General features: G+C 42.6%; 1 protein-coding gene across 1 annotated transcript in view; it reads left to right on the top strand.

The window, feature by feature from the left end:
• The window catches only part of CAMKMT (calmodulin-lysine N-methyltransferase), a 435,068-nt gene that overhangs the window by 402,116 nt on the left and 5,812 nt on the right, over positions 1 to 27,140 (top strand). Inside the window, exons 8-10 of the mRNA XM_011935893.1 lie at positions 3,505 to 3,579; positions 14,477 to 14,540; positions 26,864 to 26,995. Coding sequence (XP_011791283.1) covers positions 3,505 to 3,579; positions 14,477 to 14,540; positions 26,864 to 26,995 — 271 coding nt within the window. The remainder of the gene's footprint in view (positions 1 to 3,504; positions 3,580 to 14,476; positions 14,541 to 26,863; positions 26,996 to 27,140) is intronic.

The raw sequence follows: 27,140 nt of genomic DNA, 5'->3' as shown, positions 1-27,140 counted from the left end.
ATTGCTGCCTTTTCTTTTTTTTTTTTTTTTTTTTTGAGAAAGGGTCTCATTTTTGTCACCCAGGCTGGAGTGCAGTAGCTAGATCATGGCTCACTGCAGCCTTGACTTCCTGGGCTCAGATGATCCTCCCACCTTAGCCTCCGGAGTAGCTGAGACCACAGGTGTGCGCCACCACACCCAGCTAATTTTTTGTATTTTTAGCAGAGGGGGTTATTGCCATGTTGCCCAGGCTAGTCTCAAGCTCCTGGGCTTAAGCAGTCCACCTGCTTCCACCTCCCAAAGTGCTAGGATTACAGGCATGAGCCACCGTGCCCAGCCTGATTGCTGCAATTTTGACAGTAAAGTAAGAAGCAGGGTCATCATCTGAAAGTGAGGAGGAGGGGAATAGTGTCAGAATTTTGAAGAGAGAGTAGAAAGTGCAAAATAATGACCTAGGATAGTGGGAGGCTAAATGGGCAAAGGAAATGTAAGTATAACTGCCAGATGTAATTAAGAGTCCACTTGAGGCTCATGGTCATGAATTCAAAGCAAAGCCAGTGAGGATGCTTGTGTACTGTCTCTAGCCACATTCAGGTGCACAGATGCAGGCAGAGAGCTGGATTTAACAAATATGAGAAAGTAAGAGAGGGATGAGGAAGTTGAGGGTGTATGCAAGGGAGTAGTTACAATGATAGGCCATGGAATTTAAGCTGAACAAGAAAGAAAGATAAACATAGGGAAGTGGGACAGTGACACGATGATAGGATCAGTGTGGGCCAGTGGGACTAAAGAGTACCTTCAAGAAGGGATGAACTGTGAAAGATAGGAGGGGTTAGTCGGAGAGTGGCTAGAGTTGCAGTAACTGGTAAAGATAGGTTTGGAGGAGTGCTACTCAATGAGTAGGCCATGAACTGGTGCCAGTCTATGAACTGTATGTTACTGATCTGCAAGGAGATAAGTTCAGAAATTGAAAATAAATGTTTAGAAACACTGCTACGACATCCAAGCATATGATCAGTGGACTTGTATTGGGAATGCCTTTGTGTTTTTAATCTCATTTGTCTATTCCTTTGTGACTATATTTTACAAAAGCATTGGTCTGCAACAGATTAGATACAAACAAAGTCTGGTCCTTCCCCATAGTGGAAGCACATGCTCTCACGAGCATGCATGGGAGTGTATCTCCAAAGGTGGAGGACAAAGTCACGGAGGAGAGGAGTGAACAGTGAACTCCCCATCATCTCTAGTCTTCCAAGATAGCAGGCTGCCTGACTGCACAGCTCCAGGAAGCGCCATTCTCATCATATGTTACATGAACAATACAACTCCAGGTACTGTATGAATGGTGCTCTTAGAATGTTCAAGGAGAGAGCTAGTGTTATCCCCATTTTACAGATCAGAAAACAAGCTCAGAAAGGTTAAATAATTGCCCAAACTCATACAGCTACTAAAGGGAGGAGCCAAGATTTGAACCTAGGTCTGTCTGTTGTGCTAAAGCTGAACTCTGTCCACAATACCACTCTCTCTCTGTCACATGCTTATAGCACAGCCATAAGCCTCATGAGAACTGGGGAAAAATGCCTTTTGGGAATGTGTTATGGTCCATGTGACCAAGCCGGGCATTTCAATTTATTTTAGAGTCACAACTTGTTACAGCTGCTGTGGGAATCCATACCCAGTGGCTGCTTGGATCCCTATCTCTCCAGTTTGTCTTTGTTGAACCAAGGGGCTGAAGCACCTTAGGAATACAACATCCACCATCACCGCAGGATTTCTTGCAGTCTGCTCTTGTGCTTTACTAATTGCATATGTATTAAAAGCAAATTCTAAAGAGATATTTGTGGAATGGTAAGATTATGAATAATTTTAATACTTTAATCTTTTTTTTCAAAATTCATGTGATGGATGGATACATTACTTTTCTGATCTGAGAACGTCTAGTATAGATGTATACTTTAAACCATCTTGCTCATGGTTCAAGTCTTAGACTCTAAGACTCAGGGCTCTGATGAGGGCTGAGCGGGCCCCATCTCTCACTGAGCCTGAGTCCCAGGTACACTGGGAGCCTCAGCATTTCCAGAGAAGTTGGTGTTGGTTGCTTCTGGCTCTCCCCAGGTGCATGGAGTTTCTGAGAAATCCGTAAACAAAGTAAGCATTGATCTCTTAGGGATTTCCTAATTTCCTTCATTTCTTGCCTATCCAGTAGGCCTCAGCAAGTACAGCAACACTAAAGTTAATTTGTAAAGCTTATCTGGGTGTTACTGGACCTGTGAACACTGAGGTAACCCACAGCTTCTGGAAAGCCGTCCCATGCTCCAAGTCTGTATACTCACCCAATGCATAGGATACAGCATAGGAATTGGGGGTTTATGTGTCCATATGGCCCATCAGGCTGCCCCTGTGAAGGCATGGTCTATGGCACAGTACAGGACCTGACACATAGTGAGGAGTGGCTCAGTAAGAACGAGTTGGACAAGTCAATGAACAACTGCTGCGCAGCCTGTGTAGGTATTTTTGTGGTGATGTCTTTAATCTTTTCTACCTTGAGAAATTAACTGGCATTAATGTGTATTAATATATTGTATATGAAAAGATCTTTTGAGCTGACTAGTATAAGACTTATTATTATATTCAGACACATGACTTTTCACCTAGGGAAGATGTAGAAGAAATGAATCCACCAAAACAAGCAAATATAACTGGGCAGCGTAGGACATGTTCACTCCGGTTAGGTCTAAAGAATCAAAATAGAAAATAGGAACAGAATTTTACTTTGAAAAATAGTACTGTAAATCACAGTTTTGGTCTGTGGTAAGATGAATCATTAAAAAACTTGAATATGGTAAAATGCTAATCATCACAGTTATTAATTGAGAGTAACTAAAAACCTCTGGTTGGCCTCATAAGCATTAAATACTAAAGTTTTCAAATGCATGTTCCTAATTATTGTTATTAATGTGAAGTTTTAAACCTGATCTGCTTTGGGAGACTAAGTGTCAGTGTGGGTGAATTTTTCACTATGCCTAAAAACCAACAACTACCAAATGAAATTTGACTCTTCTCTTCCATCTTGGCAAAATGCTCATTTCATCAATACGAAAAGCAACTGACATGCCAGGTAGTATAGATATAAACTGTCTCACATCACTTATTTTTATAAATTTGTATTCCACTCAAATGTGGAATACTTTGGTTTCAATATGTACCTCATTGATGTTAAGGGTCTAGAATCATTATAATGACTATGGTAAAGATAACATATTTTTCTCTAGTTTGTCTACAAAAACCTATAAAAACTAGCAAAAAGGTTAACTATTGTATTTAAGTAGATAATTCTTCTTCTAGATTTGAATACTAAATAAAACACAGAAGACGGTTACATCCTATTTTTTATCATACCTTTTGAAATAATTTGTATATACCTTTTAAATAATTTCAAGTGCCACAAAAAATAATGTTAATAGCTCAAAATCAAAAGTTAAAAAAAACCCTATGTATAATTTTTAAAATCTTTTTCTCCTCAAGCGTTTTACGATGGGATAATGAGACAGATGTCTCTCAACTGGAAGGACATTTTGACATTGTTATGTGTGCTGACTGGTAAGTACATAAAAATCATAAAACTCCTGTTAGAAAAAAATAGCTTTGCTGGAGTAATTGGGCTGTACTGCTTTGCTGACGGCTAAGCAAAGTCAACAAATGAAGCACAAAGCCACCTTAACCTCAACAAATTAATATTCATCTCCATGTGACAGTTATAAGGTAGTCTTCTATCACACAGTAACTTCTACCACATTATTTCCCAAAGATTGATTTTGAGAAGCATTTCCATTTTCTGGAATTGCCTCTGTTTCATGCTTGACGTATCAGTAAATGGACGACTTAGGCAAATTGCAAATAATTATGGCTCGGAGAGGAATAGTCTGGAGAAAAAGGAGTTTATCAACACAAACAGCTCAATTAGCTTACTTCTTAGGAGAGATCTGACTATTGATATAAGGGAATATATATGTGTGTGTACACACACATACTCTCTAGCAAATAAACATATCTGTGGAATATCTTTGGGGAAATAGCTCTTCTTAAAATATATGTTTGCTATCTAATGTTTTCAGTGTATTCAATTATAATATTTAATTATACATAAAACAAAAATTATAAAATTTCATTTTATTCTTATGCAAATAATAACACAACAATCTCTGTCAGATGCCTGCATTTTGAAAATAATTTACATTAGGTATTTTGCCCTCTATTTTAGCCCAGTCTACTTATTTGTTAATGAAAGTCTGATCATAAGTTAAAGGATAAACATGCATCAGACTTTAATAATTATTTCAACTAATCTTATGTATTTCTTCATGCAATTTGAATAATAATTATTTCAGCTTATGGGAAACATTGACAATTCACAAGTATTTTCCCTGTTAAGAGTAAGATCTTGTTTGTAGTTTTATCATGATGTTTATCAGGACACTTTAGATTTTAAAACACATTAAGTTCAGATTCTGAAGAACTTCTGTTATATTGATAGGGCCAATCATGAGATCCAGAACTCAGAGAAGACTTTCCCTAGAGGAGAGCTGAATGAAATTTTCAGGAAGTGGGTTTCGTTATTATTATTATTATTTTAAGATTTTCAATGGATAACTTTTCTACAAAAGTCATTGGAATTAGGTTTTTTTTTTTCTTCGAAAAAAAATTCCTTCTCCATGAAAAATAAATATTTTCTTCTATTGTTAGCTGAGAGTTTCTAGTTTTTCAGAGCCCTTTTAGTCTTTTTGCATCCAGTTTCAGAAAATCTTGTTCCAAAAATGGGAGAAACCTCGATTTCTGACTAATCATTGATAATGTGCCTCAATGCTGCAGCCATCATCTTATCAGAAATAAGGAGCTAAAACCTCACGGTATGATTCGAGCAAGTAATTTAGTAAATGCCTTTCCTCACCAAATATGAGAAAGAATCCTCCAGGTTTCATTGCACAGATGAAGATAATACTGGCAGGATTAGATCAGATTAAGCATGAAAGTCAGATCAGAGAGCAGCGGCAAGAGGGAAGGGGGAGCATCTTCCTGAAGCTTTAGAAGAGGGTCACACGCGGATAGGCTCTGATTATATGGGGAAGGCAGGTCTGGCCAAGAGATTTAGAGTTAAATTTGTCCCTTACACAAATATCAAAACAGCCTGGCTTTGTCATACCTTGTGTTATGGACACTCTCACCATGTCATCACCATGTCATCCTATTCGTACCAGAGGGAAAAGCAGAGGAAGTAAGATTTAAGCTCTTTTCTGATTAATGTTCTCAGGTTAAAAATAGCCATACAACATGTTTGAAAAACAGTCTTTTTTCCCTAGCCGACAACAGGGTCATGTACACTGATATACATAATGCATATTCAGTTTAAGACTTACATTACACACACATAACATAATACAATATTATTTGTATACACACACACATAGATACATATCTGGTAGCTGTGTGAGAATTTATGGCTTCAAATGAACTAAATACACGAAGCTTCATTTTATAAATGGCTTTTCCATGCATGAATTGTTTTTTTTTTTTTTTCCTCTGGGTATTGTAAATGCCAGAATGTCAGCCTGTTTATAATTTCCCATTTGTAAATGTGAAACATTAAGCTACTCTCACTGCGATGCTGATAGTATTTCCAAAAGAAATGCTTTGGTAATGATCTCTCTTCATTTTCGTGGGGATGGGTAAGTTGCTTAGAAACTTAGAAAGTACGGTAATATTTCTAATATGCACGTTGTGCATGTAGCAGTGAAGCACAGGATTCCATGAGTTCTTTACGTCCTGTTGGTGTGGTGTTTCTCTGTAAGAGTTATTGCATGGATGCTGCTTCCAGGGGCAGGCAGGCAGGCAGGCAGGCAAACCGTGCTACATTTTTTTAAGAATGTCACAGGAGAAAAAAGAAAGCTCTCTGTAGACACCACCTCCAAGACGAAACCTGAAATCCTCAGTGTCAGAAAGAGGTGCCACACATAAATAGATCACATTAAGTCTCACACCATCCTTTGGTCATTGTCAGCAATGAGATCTGGATTAGGCCACAGGAATATGAAGCAAGAGTCGGAGTTCAAATATTAGGTACATGGATTAAAATCTTATTGAAGCATTTCCAGCAAGGGTGGCATTGTCTGATTCCCTGAATAGCTAACCAGTGGTACTGCTTGATCCCATTTACATGAAAACAAGCTCTATTCACAAACCTATTCCAAACCCACATTATGGTTCAAGTAAAATGCACATGATTACAACAAACGGTGATATGTTTATGTTCTTAAATCATTCATATATTCAGATATTTACATTCAAACATTCAAAAACCTATAGGCAGTGGGGGAAATAACTTATTTCCCAGAAGAGACAGTCTGTTAGTTCACAACTAAATTTAGTAGCTCAACTAGATTATAAAATAAAGAGGCAAACTGTGAAAGCTAGTCATTATTTCACCATTCAGCATTTTTGACAATGAAAAATAGTTTCATGGTTCAACAGTTCCTAAATAACTTGTAAAATGTCAACTTGGAAATAAACAGAAGGAAAAATTGAGGTGCAGCCATACCTGCAAAAGGATGCTGTTGACAAACATCAAAATATTAGAATATTTAACCACAGGTGTAGAAAAAAACCTGCCTATTAAGTTCCTCAGTTGACTTGTTTAATGTTGAGTTTAATATAAGGATTCCTTTCTGCTGGAATGCAGTCCAGCCTGGTCCTTGCTGAGTTAGAATAGTGAGTGATTGTTAATTTTAAGCCTGCCTTTCCAGACTCCTGTTCAATCACAATATAATCTAAGAGTCTGGAAGTAAGATGTTTTTTATCCAATGAACGCTTTCATTCAGTGTTTGACGGCCCTCCAGTTTATTGTAGCTCTGCAAAAACAGAAATAACTCTGTGCATTTGAATTCTCAAAAGGCTTAGAGAGCATATCTGAAATGCCACCCATACCCTGACCGGCCCATTGAGCTGGGCATGCAGGGCGATCAGCACATCTGTGTGCCTGCAGCCCGAGACTTTGGAAAGAAATGGCGGAAAGTACACTGGTCTGTAGCAACCCACCCCGCTTGCTCTCTCAGCAGTTTTGCGCTTGCTATATACTCTAAACTGTTTCTCTTTTTTCAGTCCTTTTTACTTTACTCTAAATGATGAAAAATGTTTGATTTTTAAGCTGATTTTGTGAAATTTTTTCCCCTCAAAATGGAAACACTGTAGGCTCTTGAATTTGTTTTCTTTCAGGTGCTGTGATCATGGATAGCTCCAAATCACAACTCACAGACGTTTACATCTGAAAATATATTTAGCCCAAATATAATCAACCCTTTCACCTGACACCCGAAAAGACTCAGTCCCAGAGAAAATACATGAATCGCCCACGATTGCTCAACTAAAGGGGTAGAGCCAAGTAAAATTAGAATATGGCATCATTCTGAGCTCTCAGGTGGTAAATACTGAAAGGTCATTCCTTTGCTGAAGTTAAATCTAAAACAGTGACTTTAACTCAGCACATTTCATCTTGAAAATTACATAGGGGTCTTCCTTTCTGTGGCTATTGACAGAGAAAAAAGTCTCCTTGTTCTCTGCACCAATTAGTTTCCCTATGAGAGGAATTGCAGATGCTCTGCAGTCTGCATAAAACTCTGATTCTAAGTGAGGTGACAAAAATGGTCTGGCACCTTTCCTTTGTTGGAAAATCTGTGATTCAGATCAATGGAAGAAAGCAAGTGTTGATCCACAAGTGAATTATATAGAGGTGTGTCTGTGTGTGCATGTGTGCGTCTGTGTCTGTGTGTGTGTGTCTGTGTCTGTGTGTGTGCACGTGTGTCTGTGTCTGTGTGTGCGTGTGTGTGTCTGTGTCTGTGTGTGCATGTGTGTGTGTGTGTGCCCTTTAATGGTCAAACTAGACTGCCAATGTATTTTGATCAGTAACTAAAGGGAGAGTTAAAATGGTATCTCCGTCCCCATCACTGACCCACTCAGCCTTTTTTAATAGATCCACTTAAGCTACTGCTGTTCTCTCAGCCTATTAGGACTTATTTGAGGGGTGAATTTTCAGGAGATTATATATCATTCGCACTAAAACACATTGAAATTGCTCAGATGACATACTCTGCAAAGTGTTATAAATTCTGCATCAGAGCTAAGTAGCAAGTGAGCTTACTTGGAATAAAGAGCTATTAGGGAACTACAAAGAATTAATTTGAAAAATTTGATTTGGAGAGTTGGAGTAGACAGCATTACCTTTCAAATAACTGTGTTTGGAATGTGTGCCGTGTGTTAAGCTGTGATGTTAACATCTTTGTCACCCTGACCAACTTTAAGGAGAAATAGCACTTTATAAGGGTATGTTTGAAGCTAAATTATTTTTGTTGTTGTTGTTGTTGTTGAGACGGAATCTCACTCTGTCGCCCAGGCTGGAGTGCAGTGGCCGGATCTCAGCTCACTGCAAGCTCCGCCTCCCGGGTTTACGCCATTCTCCTGCCTCAGCCTCCCAAGTAGCTGGGACTACAGGCACCCGCCACCTCGCCCGGCTAGTTTTTTGCATTTTTTTTTTTTTTTTTAGTAGAGACGGGGTTTCACTGTGTTAGCCAGGATGGTCTCGATCTTCTGACCTCGTGATCCGCCCGTCTCGGCCTCCCAAAGTGCTGGGATTACAGGCTTGAGCCACCACGCCCGGCCTTGAAGCTAAATTCTTAAGGTGCTGTTTATTTTTTTTTTTCTAACAATCTTACCAGTTTTAGGATGCACAGATATAAACCGAGTGTGGTCCTTTGCTTAAATGCTGCATGTCCCAATCAGCCAGGTTTCCTGTAGGCCTGGGTATTTTCCTACAGAGATATTTTCCTACAGCCATGATCCTACAGAGATATTTCCTACAGAACCGGGGAGGTGGAGCTTGCAGTGAGCTGAGATCGCACCACTGCACTGGGCGGCAAAGCGAGACACTACGTCTCAAAAAAAAAAAAGCAACCTCAAGATATTATTACCTCACTAAGGAATAAAATAGAGAGTCCTGAAGAGTGAACATTTTAAAGACTTACGTATAGTTTGATTCATTTCTCATTAATTCTTAATGGTTATTAATCACTGTTTAATATGACTTAATGGCAAATTTGTGTAGCACTTAATTTACATACATTTTGTGCTCCAAGATTTAAGAATGTAGTTTTAGGAAAGGTAAAGTCTTTCCATGGGTGATACTCAGGTCATCCTGAGTGATGGATGGAATGGGATGAGGTTCCATTCTGGACATGGTTTCTAGCCCATCTGAGGATTATTTTTCCATTGCTCAAAGCGACCTTCCCTAGAAGAACCTTCCATGGAACCTGTGGTAACCAAAGAAACTCAAGCAATGACTTTTTGGAAACTTCTTATAAGCTGCTCTCCTCAGAGAAGAAAATCATCAAATTGGAAGAGAACCTAGTCTGGTGAAGCATCCTACCTAAAAGTGGATTCATCCTTGACAATATCAGTTCAAAGGAGTATGTGCCACCCACTTTAGGGACATTGAAACTAACACCCTACATAAGCTCCTCGATTCCACGGACTGTGATGATCTGCCAGTCAGTCCACAAGTAACCATGTATTGAGCACCTTCTGTGTGTATGCTGTGCTGGAACTATTAATAGTAAAGCAAAATGAAGACAGAATGGAAGCTCCTTGAGGATGGGAACTTTGTCTTATTCGTAGCTAATCCCCAGTGCCTAAATTTGCCCTTAGTATATAGTAGATGCTCAACAAATATTTATCAACTAACATATCTTATTAATTTCATGTCCACATAGTCATATAGGTGGGTGCTTACTGACAAGGAAACAGGCTTCACATGAAGTGACCTGCCCAAAGTCACATGGCAGTAACACCAAAGCCAGAGCTCTTTAAAACCCTGAACCAAGCTCCTCCCTTGTCTGAAGTATAGCTCCACACAGCAGTCCCCTCTGATTGAGGACAGCAGGCCTCCCACTGACAGCTGATACTCACCCTTAGCTAAAAAGAATGATGCAGGGCCCTAGAGTAGATGGTAGTTACTGCTGCTGTGTGAAGAGACAGGAGGCCAAATCAGAGGGGACTGCCCTGCAGCATTAGAAATGGGAGTAGGGGGCCTTGCTTAGGCCCCTCATGGAGATGGCTGATGCACAAGGTTGCTGAGTGTTCTAGCTTAAGGTAAGGGACCCACTGTTAGAGAAGAAATTCAAGTTGTGAATGGAACAGTTTTCCATATTACTTTCCAAACAAATGCATTTGAAATGGTGTTCTGAGTTCAGAGGTTTCAAACGTAGTTTTTGCTGTCCCTGCCTTTTTTTTTTTGGTCTCTCTTGAGACAAAGTCTCACTCTGTCACCCAGGCTAGAGTGCAATGGTGCGATCTCGGCTCACAGAAGCCTCCTCCTCCGCCTCCCAAGTTCAAGTGACTCTCCTGCCTCAGCCGCCCAAGTAGCTGGGATTACAGGCACATGCCACCACGCCCGGCTAATTTTTGTATTTTTAGTAGAGACGGGATTTCACTATGTTGGTCAGGCTGGTCTTGAACTCCTGACCTCAGATGATCCGCCCCCCCCCCCAGTCTCCCAAAGTGCTGGGATTATAGGCGTGAGCCACCATGCCCGGCCTGCTGTCCCTGCTTTTTAAAAAGACATAATTGTCTATTTTTATTAAGTAGAAAACAGTCCTTTATTTATTGTTTTGCAAAAGACACAGCCTAGAACTGATGGCTCTAAAGCTGGAGATGTATGTCTCATACACTTCTCAAGCCATACACTGTCACCATAATGACTACCTCTACAGCATGGCTATTCTTCCCGAAGAATCAACCTTTTCATCTACTATGTCCTCAGCTCTTTTCCAAATGTTGTGAGAGAGGCAAAGAAATGCAGAGATGAGGCCGGGTGCGGTGGCTCATGCCTGTAATCCCAACAATTTGGGAGACCAAGGTCAGCGGATCACCTGAGGTCAGGAGTTTGAGACCAACCTGGCTGACATGGTGAAATCCTGTCTCTACTAAAAAACAAAAATTAGCTGGGGGTGGTGGCACATGTCTGTAATCCCAGCTATGTGGGAGGCTAAGGCAGGAGAATCGCTTGAACCCAGGAGGTAGAGGTTGCAGTGAGTTGAGATCACGGCACTGCACACTCCAGCCTGGGCAACAGAGTGAGACTCCGTCTCCAAAAGAAAAAACAAGAAAGAAACACAGATGCTGTCTGCCTTCAAGAAGCACAGCAGCTGGATGAGAGGACAACAGTGAAATGCAGGAACCTGGGAGAACTTCCAAATGCTCTCCTTGTACTGAGCTTGGAAAAAGTAGAGATCACTATGGATGCAAATAAACAGGGATGGCTTTCTTGACCAATCCTGCCTAACTCCAGTCATCTGATGACCTCCCCCTTTTGCCTAAACTGGTCAGTGCTCTCTTCTGTGCATTATTTCATGCTCAGGAGTAATTACAATTAGATGTGAGAGGCGGTACTGAGCAGTGGCTCAGAGCACAGACTCTGAAGTCAATATGGTACAGAGGTGAATCCCAGCCCTGCCGATTAGTAGCTGTGTGACTCCAAACCTCTCTATGCCTCTGTTTCCTTAGCTGTAAAATATGGACAATAATAATAATGCTAACAGTAAAAACTACCTCATAGGATTGATGTGAGGATTAAATGAACTATGAAAAGTTCTTAGAAGATATCTGTTACCTAGTACTCAGCTCAGTGAGTATTAACTGTTTTGTTATTAAAACGTGTGTGTTTCTGCCATTTGTATTTAACGTATGTCCTTGTGCCTGGCTCACCTCCCTAAGGACAGGCATAGTGCCCCCGTCTTCCTTACCTCTTTACTGCTTGTATTAGTCCATTTTGCACTGCTACAAAGGTACACCTGAGGCTAGGTAATTTATAAAGAAATGAGATTTAATTGGCTCATGGTTCTGCAGTCTGTACAGGAAGCATATTGCTGGCATCTGCTTCTGCTTCAGGAAGTTTCCTTATGGCAGAAGGCACAGGGGAAGCAGGCAGTCACATGGTGAGAGAGAAGGAGCACTAGAGAGAAACAGGAGAGGCTCTTTCAACCAACCAGATCTCACGTGAGCTCATTACCACGGGGAGTTCACTAAGACATGGATGAAGGATCCAGCCCCATGACCCAATACCTCCCACTAGGCCCCACCTCCAACATTGGGGATCACATTTCAACACGAGATTTGGAGGGGACAAACATCCAAACAGTATCACTGCTTTTCGGTGTTGTATATACAATTCGGGCCCCATGGTTTCAGCATCCTGGATATTCCCGTACTGTTCAGATTTCAGAGATTCAGCTGTACTTTATAATCTCGGTTATTATGACCTCAGTTCATAGTTACTATGTTGGTGCAAAAGTAATTGCGGTTTTTGCCATTAAAGATATGGCAAAAACCGCAGTTACTTTTGCACCCACATAATATCAGATCATGTATCCCAATATGGGGTTCAGAAAAAAAGTCCCTATCAATAGCTATCATTGGCAGCCTCTAGCAGCTTTGCTTTCTCTTGACAGAGTGCTCTAGCAATGCCCAGGAGCCCTTCTGCAGAGGCTGGACAACTCCCCTGGTGTTTGGCAGCCAGCTCTGTTCTGCGTGCCTTTGGCACTAAATGCTTTCACCTGTCCCCCCCCACCCCAACCCCACCCACAGAATCCTTTCCTTGATTTTAATAAACATCAGCTGTCTTCATCCATTTTCTGCTGCTATAACAGAATACCACAGATTGGGTAATTGAGAAAGAACAGAAATGTACTTCTCACAGTTCTGAAGGCTGGTAAATCCAAGATCAAGGCACTGGCAGGTTTGGTGTCTGGTGAGCATCTGATCTCTTCTGCCAAGATGGCACCTAGAATGCTGCATCCTCTGGAGAAGAGGAACGAGTGTCCTCACATGGCAGAAGGCAGAAGGGGGAAAAGGAGCCAAACTCCCCACCTCTCAATACTGTTGCATTGGGGATTAAGTTTCCAGCACATGAATTTGGGGAAAACATTCAGACCATAGCATCAGGTATGGCCAAGTTAAGTAACTTGCCACCTACTACCAAGCAACCCAAACTCAAAGGTCTGGGACATGCAATTTCAGATAAGGAAACTGTGTCCCAAGCTTCCAAGATAATAACTGGTGAAGACAAAGTCAGACTGACCCAAGCAAAGGGGTGACAGGCAGATCTGCGTGAACAGAAATTCTCTAAAGATCAGGGATGGAAAATGAAAAATCAAAGTGAACTATAAAAACATTAACCTGGGCCGGGCGCGGTGGCTCAAGCCTGTAATCCCAGCACTTTGGGAGGCCGAGATGGGCGGATCACAAGGTCAGGAGATCGAGACCATCCTGGCTAACACGGTGAAACCCCGTCTCTACTAAAATACAAAAAAAAAAAATTAGCCGGGCGTGTTGGCGGGCTCCTGTAGTCCCAGCTACTCAGGAGGCTGAGGCAGGAGAATGGCGGGAACCCGGGAGGCGGATCTTGCAGTGAGCTGAGATCCGGCCATTGCATTCCAGCCTGGGCGACAGAGCGAGACTCCGTCTCAAAAAAAAAAAAAAAAAACATTAACCTGGGTTGGGTACAGTGGCACGTGCCTGTAATCCCCGCACTTTGGGAGGTTGAGGCAGGAAGATTGCTTGAGCCCAGTAGTTCAAGACCAGCCCTGGCAACAGAGTGAGACCCTGTCTCTACAAAAAAAAAAAAAAAAAAAAGAACTAGCCAGGCATAGTGGTGCACACCTGTAGTCCCAGCTACTTGGGAGGCTGGGGTGGGAGGATTGCTTGAGCCCTGGCATTCAAGGCTGCAGTAACTGGATGACAGCGTAAAATCCTGTCTCAAAGAAAAAGAAAAAAGAAAGAAAGAAAAGAAAAAAACAAAAAATCAATGTGGAGGCCCAGAGAGGAAAATCCAGACTTGCCATGGTCTCTGTGATATATTGTCTGAGTTTATTCTTTGTTTTTGTAGCTGTTCACTCCTAAGTCAGAGGTTGAGTCTAACCTCAGTGCTGTTTCTAGTCACTAAACTCTGTTACCTCCTGAGATATATTTCATGGTTTGGGTGTCATAGGGCTGGTGGTTTGTTGTCTGAAGGCAGCCACACAGCACCCTTGGTGGGCAGAGGGCCCAGGTCTAAGGGAGACTAGGCTCTAATGACAGTAAGTGGCCAGAGTGCTTCATCTCAACCAGGTGGCTATCCCAAACAGCAGTTTGGAAATTGTCCCTGTAACATTAACACATGGCCCAATCATGTGTGAATCCTGGCCCATTGCTGTTGACAACTTGGCTTTAGTTGGGTAACACTGACCACAATATCTTCTCCCCTCCCACCCCCTCCAGTGAGACCCTTGAATGGTAGGAAACAATTTCTCTTTTTTAGCGTTGGGTAAACATGTGTAATTAGCCTTGTACTTATCTCCATTAGTATCATTAGACTTGAAAACCCAGTTTAATCTGGATTCTGCTCTCTTCTCAATGTCAGCCTGTTTCTGGACCAGTACAGAGCCAGCCTTGTTGATGCAATAAAGAGATTACTCCAGCCCAGGGTAAGTATGTTTCTATTTTCTCCTGAACACTGGCTACAGAATAATTAGTCTGTGCACAAAGATGGAGAGAGTAATGGAATGGCAGGATTAATGTCATGTAATACTTTAATACTTATTATGTCCAACTTCAATTCGGTCTTCTGATCTATTAGATTCTTTCCTAATCATAACTAGGAAACTTCGTACCCTTGGCCTTCTGATAAGAAACACAGTGGGTAGTAAAATAAATGCAACCGCTTCAAAGATAGTGTGAGATTATTTTTATCAAAGAATTTCTTGAGTCTTTTCCTTTGATAACAATATCTTCATATTAAAGTTGAAGTATGATATTGAAAGTTTTCTGTTGACTTCTGTCATTTTTAATTCCTTCAATGGAAACCTTTCTCGTTGGTTATTTATTTATTGCAAAAGAATACTTTTTTCTTTTTATTTCTGTTTATATTAAAGAAAAGGACTTCAGATGAGTCTGTATATTAATAGTTCTTTGCTTTAAAAGGAAGCCATTATTTACATATTATAAACATTAGGTCACAATGAAACCAAGCATGGCATAAAAGATTGTGCACATTTTTACATTTATATATCCATTTATGCCTGTGAGTAAATTACAGTTTGTATCCACTCTTATTTTGTTGGACTGTTAAACTAAGCTGGGAGGTCCTGCAGCCTAAACGGAGAGTTAATATACATCTATTTAAAGTAAGAAAACGAGTTTAAAGCTCATGCTTTAAAAAAAACAAAACAAAACCGTATAACTATGTAAGACTCTTGCTGTGCTATAGGAATTTAAAATAAGTTAACAGTATTAATATAGTCGAAGATAGGAATGCATATTTATCTGAGAACACTGAAGTGTGTGTGTGTTTCTAAAGTTTTTTTTTTTTTTTTTTGAGACGGAGTCTCGCTGTGTCGCCCAGGCTGGAGTGCAGTGGCCGGATCTCAGCTCACTGCAAGCTCCGCCTCCCAGGTTTATGCCATTCTCCTGCCTCAGCCTCCTGAGTAGCTGGGACCACAGGCGCCCACCACCTCGCCCGGCTAGTTTTTTTTTTTTTTTGTATTTTTTAGTAGAGATGGGGTTTCACCGTGTTAGCCAGGATGGTCTCGATCTCCTGACCTCGTGATCCGCCCGTCTCGGCCTCCCAAAGTGCTGGGATTACAGGCTTGAGCCACCGCGCCCGGCCAAAAGTATTTTTTTTAAAGGTCCGCTCTAGTCTTCTGACTCAGTGAGACTTACAGACCAATACCTTTCAACCTTTCTTTTATATCTTTATTGTAACCTTCAGTGGTTCCCAGAGCAATCTGATAATCATCCTTTGCCGTACACTGTTGCTTTTTATTTTGCTATCTCTATGTACCTCAGAAACTTAAAATAGGTCTCTTGGAGGAGTAGCCATAGCTTCCTAAGTGGTAGTCAGTCCAATTCAATTGGCTTCCTCAGTTCCCCCTGTGAAATGGGCAGCAGATCTTGAGGCAAGGAAGGGGCATGTTCCAAGCTATTGATGGCCACTGCATGGCCACCCAAGTTGAGGACCAAAGAAGGAATTTTGGGTGTCTGCATCCCCCCACCCCTGTTGGCCTTGGGTGATTCTTGTGGGCATTTGCAAGACCAGGATTTTCAGGGATGGCTCAAGGTTCTTGAATATGAAGGCCTCTATGAAAATGTATCATACATAAATATAATGCTTTCAAGGACTCCGGATCTCACACTGCACAAACAGTACTTCGCTCATCACCAATACCCCTTCAAAGCCCATTTGTGGCAAATACTCCATTTTGCAGCAGATTTGCATGATTTACCTAGGATCCACTGTAAATCATTCGCATGATTTACAATAGAAAAGTGCCTAAGCTATGAATAGATCTAAACGCAGATTGGACTGGAATCCAGCAGCTCTTTTGTACCCTTTAATAAACCCTGAATACACTCCCTCTGTCTGAAGTGTGGCCACACATGGCAGCCCCCTCTGAGCAAGGACAGCAGCCCTCCTACTGACAGCTGATACTCACCCTTAGCCTAGAGAAGTTTGGGGCAGGGCCCTAGGGGAGGTGGCACTTATTCCTGCTATGTGAGGAACAATGAGGCCAAGTCGGAGGGGCTCACACTAACCTGTAGCATTAGAATGGCAGTGGGGGGGCCTCACTTAGGCCCCTCTTGGAATGGCTGATACCCAAGGCTGCCAGTTATTCTAGCCTCAAATGTAAGGAGCCCACCATCAGAGGGGAAATCCCAGTTGTGGATGGCACATGGACTTACCAAAATTACCACCCAGGAACCTCATCCCCATCAAGAGGTCTGGGGAGGTGAGCACTTGTCCTCCCTGAGCCTCCACCCAGATGGACCACAGAAGGATCATGTGGGCTTGCCAGTGAAGAGCCCAGTCCCACATCCTGTGCTGATGGGCTAGGAGGATAGGAGCATGGGAGTAACCAGAGGACAACTGGACTTTTCTTTTTAGCTTTCAGGGCTGGCTGTTTGGCTTCTGGAGGACCTCCCGCTGCTGAGTATATAGTCCAAGACTAAGAAAATGGTCAAGGTTTTATTCCATTACAATTAGAGCTGGTTTTAGTGGTCTCTTGAGCCCAGACAACTCTACCATGGTTTTGTGGCCCAGAGGCTGAAGGTGTCACAAGAAGCCCACAGAGAAACAACATGGGGGGCTACATAGTGGACCCTGAATTCTTGATGATTCAGTGCAAGATACAGCAAGTTCTCTGTGCACTTCCAGCAAATGCAAACACTGCACTTCCAGCAAATGGTTCAAGTTCATAGCGTGGCCCCGGTTTCTGAAGGTCTAGTGTAGCGGGTAGAAAGAGTCAGAAAAATCTGCATACAAACCCCAAGTCTACATTAACTACTTTGCCTCCCTGAGCCTGAGTTTCCTCACCTGTCAAGAGGCAAGACTAATGCTCACCTTGTGGGCTGGTGTGAAATATGTACATATGTAAATCCTTGGTCTGTGCCTGGCTTACAGGAGGTGCTCCTTAAGGGGAGCTGCTTCTCTTTTATTGCTGTAGAACTTATCAAGGTTAATCCACATGAGATGTTTATCCAGGGGGACACTGGCTTGGCTGATGGGACATCTGAGTTCCAGGCCCAGTGTGGCCCTAACAGGCCCTGGAATCACCTCTTGCTCCATTCTCCCCAAAGAGGGAAAATGAGGGAGTTCACCCATGTTCTCATAGAGTTCTATCAGCTTTGAAATCCTACATTCTCCTCGCAGAGAGAACGTATACATGGGCCGTGGAGGCAGAAAGCTTAGGCCCAAATCTGGTCTCTGCCATTGACTGAATTAATGTCTGGAAGTCTCAGTTTCCCATCTGTAAAATGGGGAGTGAAAAAGCCGATGCACTGTAATGCACATGATTGGCTCTGAGTATCTATCCGAGGTTAGCTCTGGTTACTTTGGTAAATACAGACTATGGGGGCCTTTTTTTGTTTGTTTGTTTAGATGGAGTCTTGCTCTGTTGCCCAGGTTGGAGTGCAGTGGTGCAGTCTCTGCTCATTGCAACCTCCGCCTCCCGGGTTCAAGCAATTCTCCTGCCTCAGCCTCCTGAGTAGCTGGGACTACATACATGTGCCACCACGCCTAGCTAATTTTTATATTTTTGGTAGAGACGGTTTCACCATGTTGATCAGGCTGGTCTTGAACTCCTGACCTCGTGATCTGCCCCCCCCTTGGCCTCCCAAAGTGCTGGGATTACAGGCATAAGCCACCATGCCCAGCCTTATGGGGGCCTTTTTCCAAGCATTTTCCTGGAGAAATGCTGGCGGGAGGGGAAGACATGATTCTCTTGACTTGGACTTTGAGACTTTCTGCACATAATTGGCACACGGCGTCTCCCCTGCACATATATCCTGAACTCCGGTAGCAGGCCCTGTACTGGTTCTGGGAGGACTGTCTACCTGGACGAAGATGACACTTTACTACAGAGAGTCCCCACCGAATGGGGGAGAGTACTCTACATTGGCAAGACAGAAGTAACTGCAAAATGAAGGTTCAAGTGTCAAGCTGTGGGAATAAATGAATTCTGCCATTTAGGGGAGTATGGTTGATTTCTACCTTGAGCAAATCAGTTGTCTGGGGTCAGAAGGTCCAGAAGCAAAGAAAGTAGATGGAGAGGGGGAGGTTCCCTGCCTTTCGTTTTCTATACTGGAGCTCTGAATGAAAAGAGGTCCCCAGAGAGAGCTTAGCCACCTGGGTGAGCTCCTCGCTTGGCCCAGGGGTGATGTCACATCCCAGGCTGAGCTTAGATCCTCAACCAAACAGCCACCTGTGCCTGAAAAGTCTTTACAGGAGGCCCCAAATTTTAGCAGGAAATGTTTGTTACCACCCGAAATGCAGACTTTCCTCAAGTGCTGGTGTAAATAAACTGTAAAGATAGTTAACTCCTGTCATAACACTACAAGGGACTCTCCAGCAAACTTAATAGATGAAAACAATAGAATAGGTGTGAAAAAGGAATGAAATCAGCACATTTTATCCATTCCAAGAAGCAATCCCCAACCCCCTGCCCCACCCACTTTTCCCTCTGGTGAGTGGCTTCTTGTTACTGATGATTGATAGGGTGACTCACTGTCATTGTATTCCTTAAAAGTCCATGACAACAGCAGTGTCCAGTATCAGAGGACCCAAATGTAATTTAAAATACAGGCACAGCAGCCTGCAAGTTGAACTTTTGTCCAGAAATGACAACCAACAAATGGTATCTACTAATATTCCTCTGAAATGGCTTTGGGTACAGGGAGGGGAGCCAAGCCAACCAGACAGGGTGAGTTTACTCAGAACCAGAGGACAGAATATTGACAGTAATCCAGCTTGTTACCACTGCTAACCAACTGTCAAGAATTCAGAAATATCACTGTAGAATTCACTTAACCTTCTTCAGAAATTGGCCCTAACCGACCACCAGATTCCCAGAGTCCTGCCTATATCCAAGGTGTGCTATAAATGTAAATCATAAACTCTCATATTAGAAAAGCAATTTTTTGTGGAGTGACAGGGTCTCAGTTGGTCACCCAGGCTGGAGTGCAGTGGCACCATCACCACTTACTGCAGCCACAAACTCCCAGACTCAGGTGATCCTCCTGCCTCAGCCTCTCAAATAGCTAGGACTACAGGCATGCACCACCATGTCTGGCTAATTTTTGTATTGTTTTAGAGATGGACTTTCGTCATGTTGCCCAGGCTGGTCTTGAACTCCTGGGCTCAAGCAATCCTCCTTGGCCTCCCAAAGTGCTGGGATGACAGGCATAAGCCACTATGCCCAGCCAAGTTCTTTTTGCTGAGAGACTTTCTCATCTTTTTTTAAAAAAAATCTAACATCTCTGCCCACCTCTGTACAAACCTTTGTTTGCGTGTTTCAAGGAAGTTGCCTTGTATATATGGGATCAGTACTGTGAACTGAAATGGTGCTGAGACACTTGGGTTCTTATCTGCTTACTGAGTCAGAGACCCAGCAACTCCTCATCAGTTCTTGGTGAGAAGTTAGCTCCTATGGTTGTAGGATTGCCCTTGACACAAGGGTTGTAGTTTATAGAGAGTCCTCAGATGGTTTTAAGACCCTCAGTGCAGGGGCCCAGCCCTGATAAGTCCTTTTCTAATATCTACCCAGATGCTGTTCAGCATATACAGTACTGTGTGCTTAGCAGAAAATACCAAGACGTGAGGTAGAATCTCTGCCCCCAAAGACGTTGCAGTCTGGTTGTGGAGATGTAACAAAAACACAGGTAGAACTATAGCAGACAATGTAAAATACAGCCCGGTGCTATTTTTATTTGTTTTGTGAATCTTTCAAATTTACGCCTTCAATAGAATGAGAGATACTCATTCTATTGAAGCACTGAACTCCCAGGAATTACGATACAATATGGTGGGTGCCAGGAAAGAGGCACCAGGAGAAAGCACCAAGAGTGACTGCCTGAGGAAGGTTTCCCTAGAGGCAGTGGTGTCTGACTTTGGTCTTAAATAGTAATAAGGGCACTTTGAGTCTGTGGAGTAAGAAAAATCATGATGTGTTTTGGGATCAACAAGAAGTTTGCTCTGGCTGGAGTGTAAGAGTGTCTGTGGTTTTGCGGTTAGGGTTGGGGAAGGGCAGGAAGATGAAGTTAAAGAGTTATGAATGGCCATCAAGACCATCCTAGTTAACATGGTGAAACCCCGACTCTACTTAAAAATACAAAAAATTATCCAGGTGTGGTGGCGGGCGCCTGTAGTCCCAGCTACTCGGGAGGCTGAGACAGGAGAACGGCGTGAACCCAGAAGGCAGAGCTTGCAGTGAGCGGAGATCTCACCACTGCACTCCAGCCTGGGTGACAGAACGAGACTCCATCTCAAAAAAAAAAAAAAGAGTTATGAATGGCCAAGAATACTGTGATGAAGAGATCAGGCTCTACTGTATGTCAATGGAGAGCCATTGAAAGTTTTTGAGCAGTGATGTGGTCAGGTGTACCTTCTAGAAAGATCACTCTGCCCATAGCATAAAGGGTAGATTGGAGTAAAGGAGAGCTTGAAAGCAATGAAGCTCCTCAGAGGTCCAGTGTGGATCAATATCCACTTGGAATCATCCATTTAGGAGTTAGTGAAGACCTGAAAATGGAGAAGAGGACATTGAATGGATATTCCTTGAGAGTTCCATTCAGCAAACATTTATTGAGTGCCTCTCAGATGCCAGTCACTGTGCCAGGCATAGACTGAGATATGACCTAACCCTGCCCTGGAGGGGCTCACAGTCTAGAGACAAGCAAGGGACGATCACCTGGTGGTGTGTGATTGGCACAGCAGAGGTGTGGGCAACCCTTGGGGACAGGGAGTGGAGGTGGCTAACTGGGGAGGAGGCAAAGTATAGAGGCCAGAAAAGTCAGCAAAGGCATCACAAGGGCAGGGAGTCTAACCTGGGTGCTGAGGGATGAGGAAGACTAACCAGGCAGACAGAGAACTGGAGGTGAGAGAGGCATTCCGACAGGGGAGCATGTGCATGTTTGAACACACAGGATACATAAAGGAACAGATGGGGGCTGTGATGAGGTTGGCCAGACTAGAGCCCAAGATGTGTATGAGGGAGTGGCAGGACATGAGGCTGCGATAAAGGCATGGGGTAGGTCACGCGGGGCTTTGTCTGCCATCCCAAGAAGGTGGGACCTAAGTCAAGTTTTCTTTTTTCTTTTCTTTTTTTTTTTTGAGACGGAGTCTTGCTCTGTCGCCCAGCCTGGAGTGCAGTGGCCGGATCTCAGCTCACTGCAAGCTCCGCCTCCCGGGTTCACGCCATTCTCCTGTCTCAGCCTCCCGAGCAGCTGGGACCACAGGCGCCCGCCATCTCGCCTGGCTAGTTTTTTGCATTTTTTTTTTTAGTAGAGACGGGGTTTCACCGTGTTAGCCAGGATGGTCTGGATCTCCTAACCTCGTGATCCACCCGTCTCGGCCTCCCAAAGTGCTGGGATTACAGGCTTGAGCCACCGCGCTCGGCCAAGTCAAGGTTTTCAAACCCTGTTTAAATGGCAGAATGCTTTGGTCAACACTTTTTAGCCAGCACCCCAATTACAAAACAGATAAAAATGATACAGCTTTAAACTAAATGTGAGACTGGTACTTCCTCTGTCTTGGTCTTCCTCATCCCTCTAGGCCACCCCTGAAGCAATGCAGAACACAGTTTGAGAACTACCTGCAGCAAGTGAAGCAAGTGACAGTGATGCAGGTAGGGGGATGTGGCACTGAGAGGTCTCGAAGGGCAATGCCGTGGTTCCCAAGCTTCCAGCTTTATTTTGAAAGTGACAGATACGGAAGTGCTTGGTACCTAAGAGTTACTCAGCTTGCATATCTGAGTGTATGTGTATGTGTGTGCTGCATTTGATGGGTACTGCCCTGGGAAGGGCAGGGGTTAGCAGTCAAGAATATTGAGTTTTATTTTGGACAAAATGGATTAAAGGTATTTTCAGAATACCCACATGCAGAGATGTAGTAGGCACTTGAAAATGTAGGTGTGAGCCCTGGGCAGTGGTGAAAGCTATAGTTACAGACTTAGAAGTTATTGGTGTATAGGTGATAGCTGAAGCCATGGACATCAGTACAATTGCCTAGAATTAGATGGAACATGATGAAAAAGTAGGCAGAGCCCTGAGGACCACCGACAATTAAAAGACAGGTCAGAGAAGAGAAGCTACAAAAGGAGACTGAGAGAGACTGAGAGAGATGCCAGGAGAGGAAGCAAGTGAAGGCAGAATTTCAGAAACCAGGTAAAGAAATAGAAAATAGGCTGGACACAGTGGCTCACATCTGTAAACCCAACACTTTGGGGGACCAAGGTGGGAGGATTGCTTGAGACCAAGAGTTCAAGAGCAGCCTTGGGCAGCATAACAAGACCTCGTCTTTATAAACGACAGCAAAGAAATACAAACTAAGCATACGCTTAAACATGGAATTGGTATTATTATTGGTTGCCTGGAAATGAAAAAGGAATAAACTAAATGTGAGAACAGTGCTTCCTCTGCCTTGGTCTCCCTCCCCTAATGCATTCTGTTGGCATAGCATATTCCTTTTATAATAAATCTGCAGCATACCGATTTTTTTTCCAGAAGTACAATCCCTTTAATATATAAGTATAGATTAGTCTAGCAAAATAACAACAACTGAGCTCACAAGGTAAACAGTATCACTGTTGTTTTGTGGAACTTCTCCCTCTTCTCTCCAGGAATAAATGAATTGTCTGAAATTTCTGCTCATCAGTCAAAGTATTACATTCAATTGAGTATTCATTCTGAGTTTAAAATAATTCTGCAATGGAATGCTTAGAAAGTTGTGCTTTGGCAAATTGAAAATAATTTTTCTAAAGTGATGGGCTAATTTGAAATCCATATTCCTTTTCTTGTTTTGATTTGTGCAGCTGAAATGGTAAAGCATATTCCTCTGATTGTACTGTTCCACCTGTGACGTGTTCTCTCCCCTGGGGATACTGGGGTCTTCTAAAACCATTCATTATAGGGAGGGGGAAATGCTGGCACTCAGTACGGCTCAGTGAATGAATGGATGATGGGCTATTTTCCATCCTAACTATTAATCCACATCTTAAAGGTGTCTGTATTCAATGAACTGAAAAAGAAAACAAACTCCTGAGTAGTTAAGAGATTAAAACTACTGCCCAGTCTTTCTCTTTCTCATGGGTACAGTGTTGTGCACAGAATGCTGCTCTCTAAAACCTCATCATAGCAGCTGACTCTGTAAAAGCTTCTTGGGAAAATCTTTTCAAATGAATAAGCAATAGAACATGGCTTTTGAATTCCCAAAATCTCAAATTTTTTAGATTACTCAACTTCTGGATTTAGTTTATTGTCTCATCAAATATTGACTGAGTGCTTACTATGTGCTAGGCACTGAGAAAATGTAGTGAATAAAACATTAGAAGATCCTGTGGTCATGGAGTATGCATTCCAGCCAGAGAAGATAGGGCAACAGCAAACAAGGATACAATGTGTGTCCCTGGTGATAAGTGCTAAGAACAAAAATAAAGCCCAGCGAGGGACTGGAGAGTGATGGGACAGGGACTGCGTTCTGGACAGGGTGGTTAGGGAAGGACAGGTAAACTGAGAGCTGAAGGAGGAAAGGGATGTTTAGGCAGAGAGTGCTGTCACATGCTTAGCTGCTGTCCCTTACAGCTCACCCCAACCAAGGCATGTGGAGATGCATTGCTTTGTCAATGCAAGGATCAGCCCAACCTAGAACCCTGTAGCCTTGTGAACATGATGATATGCAGCTTAGACAACAGCTGTTAAAAACCGACTCTTCAGGTGTTACTGTGAGACCATTTTTTGCAGGTGACTTTTAAATAAAACAGCTTCCATTATTCAAAAATCCAGAATGGCAACCAGCTCTTTGAAATGACTAAAATGACCTACCAGCATTCCCTGTTGTTGTTGTTTTTTTTTCTAATGGAGACTTCTGCTGTCCTGCTGAGACCGTGTATTATATCTAGTTTCACATAAAAATGAATTTTTGCTGCTAAGTTTGAAAACTGCCTGAAAATAGCAATTAATATTGAAAAAGCTGACAGAACCTTAAGTGTAGTGGCATGATTGGTGCTGCTATAATCATGTGCCTGCGTGTGTACAGGCCGATGTAAACACAGTATAAAAACACACTTGATGCCCAGGACAGTGTAGCTGCATATTTTCTTACAGGTAAGTGAGGGCGAAGGGGAGAGGGAGAGAGGATTGACAGAATTTTTAGAGCACTGTTAGGTGGTGTAGAGCTTTCTAATCTTACATCAGTATAATCTTTCTGATTATTTTCACATCCTGCATTTGATCCTCACAATTTGTTGGGGGGAAAATGGCAGAGCAGGCTTTGTTCTTCCCATTTGATGGATGAGAAAACTCAGTGGATCGGCGAGGATGGGTTAAGGTTCTTATCTACAAAATGGAGAGATTGGACTACATTATCTCCAAGGTTCCCTCTAACTCAAAAGTTCTGTGATGATTTTCGGATTGTCCTGAGGTGACACAGCTGTTTAATGGTGGAGACTCCCCTTAAGCCCAAAGTCCTTTCTGCCACAGTTCCTCCTTATATTCTTCAAACCCTTCACTGCATGTTAAGTCATCTGTAAAATGCAATGTCTGCTGTACAGGGTTGTTGAGAAGATCGTTGAGGGGATTAAAGGGAGGACTTGTGAAGCACCTAGCACAGTGGTAGCTATCATTATCATTGTCGTCACTGTTACTAATAAGGAGACATGTAGTGTAGTAGAGAGAGCATTGGTGCTGGGGTTTCTGATCATTCACTGACAGAGTTGATAATACCTACAACACAGGGTGGTTTAAAGACTAAAGGAGGGTTGGGCGTGGTGGCCCACACCTGTAATCCCAGCACTTTGGGAGGCTAAGGTGGGCAGACCACCTGAGGTCAGGAGTTCGACACCAGCCTGGCCAACATGGCGAAACCCCATCTCTACTAAAAATACAAAAAAAAAAATTAGCCAGGCATGGTGAACTGTGCCTGTAATTCCAGCTACTCGGGAGGCTGAGGCAAGAGAATCACTTGAACCCGGGAGGCAGAGGTTCCAGTGAGCCAAGATTGCGTCACTGCACTCCAGCCTGGGTGGCAGAGTGGGACTCTGTCTCCAACAAAAAAAAAAAAAAAAAAACTCTAAAGAAGATGATGTTTATATGAATGCCTAGCCCAGTGTCTGACTACACTATACCTACAACATAGGGTGGCTTAAAGACTAAAGGAGAGGATATTTATGTGAATGCCCAGTGTCTGACTACCAGGTGCTCAAGAAATGGCTGGCTGGTGTGAATGATAAACCACCCTTCATAAGAAACTCAGATATAGTTTCATGATTCCCTCAAAACCTAAAAAGGCACTTCACAGACGTGAAGTGTAACCTTGAGAGTAACAGAAGCATATAGCCATCTTTATTTACAAAAAAAGAAAAAGAAAGAAGATTCTGAAGTTTGGCCATCCTGTACACATCTGAGAGGGGGGGAAAAATCCACATGCGTCCAATAGTTAGCAAATGGTCATTGTGAAGTTTCATATCAGATGGTCTTCTGAAATCCAGAACATACTTTATTCAGGTCCTCCCATTCTCCCCACCGCAACAATCACATAAGATTGTGTGGATTATTTAGAAAAGCCTGTTTACCCTCATTATACCACTTTCTTTGAAAAGCAATCATGTGAATACTATGAGGAACTGCTTTGCTATAGTGATGACATTATGAAGGATTCAATAAAGTTGGAAACCAAGATCCTGGAGCCTCTCTCTGACAGCGTGGTCACAGAAAAGGCTAGGGGCAGGAATGAAATGTGAAAACTCTCCAAAAGAAATTGTGGTTACTTGTCTCTATGAAGGATTTCTTGGTACTGAATTTTCAGGGCACAATAAACTAGCAGATGTAAGCATCTGTTGTCACATGCCCCGGGACTGTGTTGGGGAAGTGTTGGCATGTGCTAAGGAGTCACAAGGTGAGTGGCATTGCCCTGGACCAGTTATTCTAAAATCTAGTCAATGGCTTAACCCATTGGACCTGAGACAATGCATATTGTTCGGAACACCAGCTTTCAACCACATTTTGTTTTTTATAAGCATTATTTGAAAAAGATAAAACACAGCAACTGGCCATTTGGATGTGAAATCTATTTTTTTTTCTTATTTGATATATATCTCTCCTGGAAATTTTTCTCATTGTGAATGCCCATCCTGCGTAGACATCTCAAGAACAATCGAATTTTTCTACTTGAGGGCAGTACATTAAATGCTTTGACCAATGTCTGTTATGTTTGGTTACCTTCCAGTTTTAAAATGTGTGAATTTCCTTTTTACTGTTCTAGGGGAAAGCAATGGTATTTGCCCCACTCCGAGGGAATACTTTAAACCAGTTTTGCAATCTAGCTGAAAAAGCTGGTTTCTCTATCCAAAGACATGAAAATTATGATGAACACATTTCAGACTTCCACTCCAAGGTTAGTTTTCTGCTTGTGTTAGATAACACTTTAATCCGCATTGCATTTTGAAGAGATCATGGTCTTTTTGGCAGGTAACCTAAATATTTGATTAAAGTACTCCTTAGGTGTGTTGCTTCTGAACAGCTATTTGTATCTGATTATT

The sequence above is a fragment of the Colobus angolensis genome, unplaced genomic scaffold (genome assembly GCF_000951035.1).
Source record: "Colobus angolensis palliatus isolate OR3802 unplaced genomic scaffold, Cang.pa_1.0 Scaffold15, whole genome shotgun sequence".
Taxonomy (NCBI): Eukaryota; Metazoa; Chordata; class Mammalia; order Primates; family Cercopithecidae; genus Colobus; species Colobus angolensis.
Note: the sequence above shows the minus strand (reverse complement) of the source record. Positions and strands in the feature narration are given on the sequence as shown.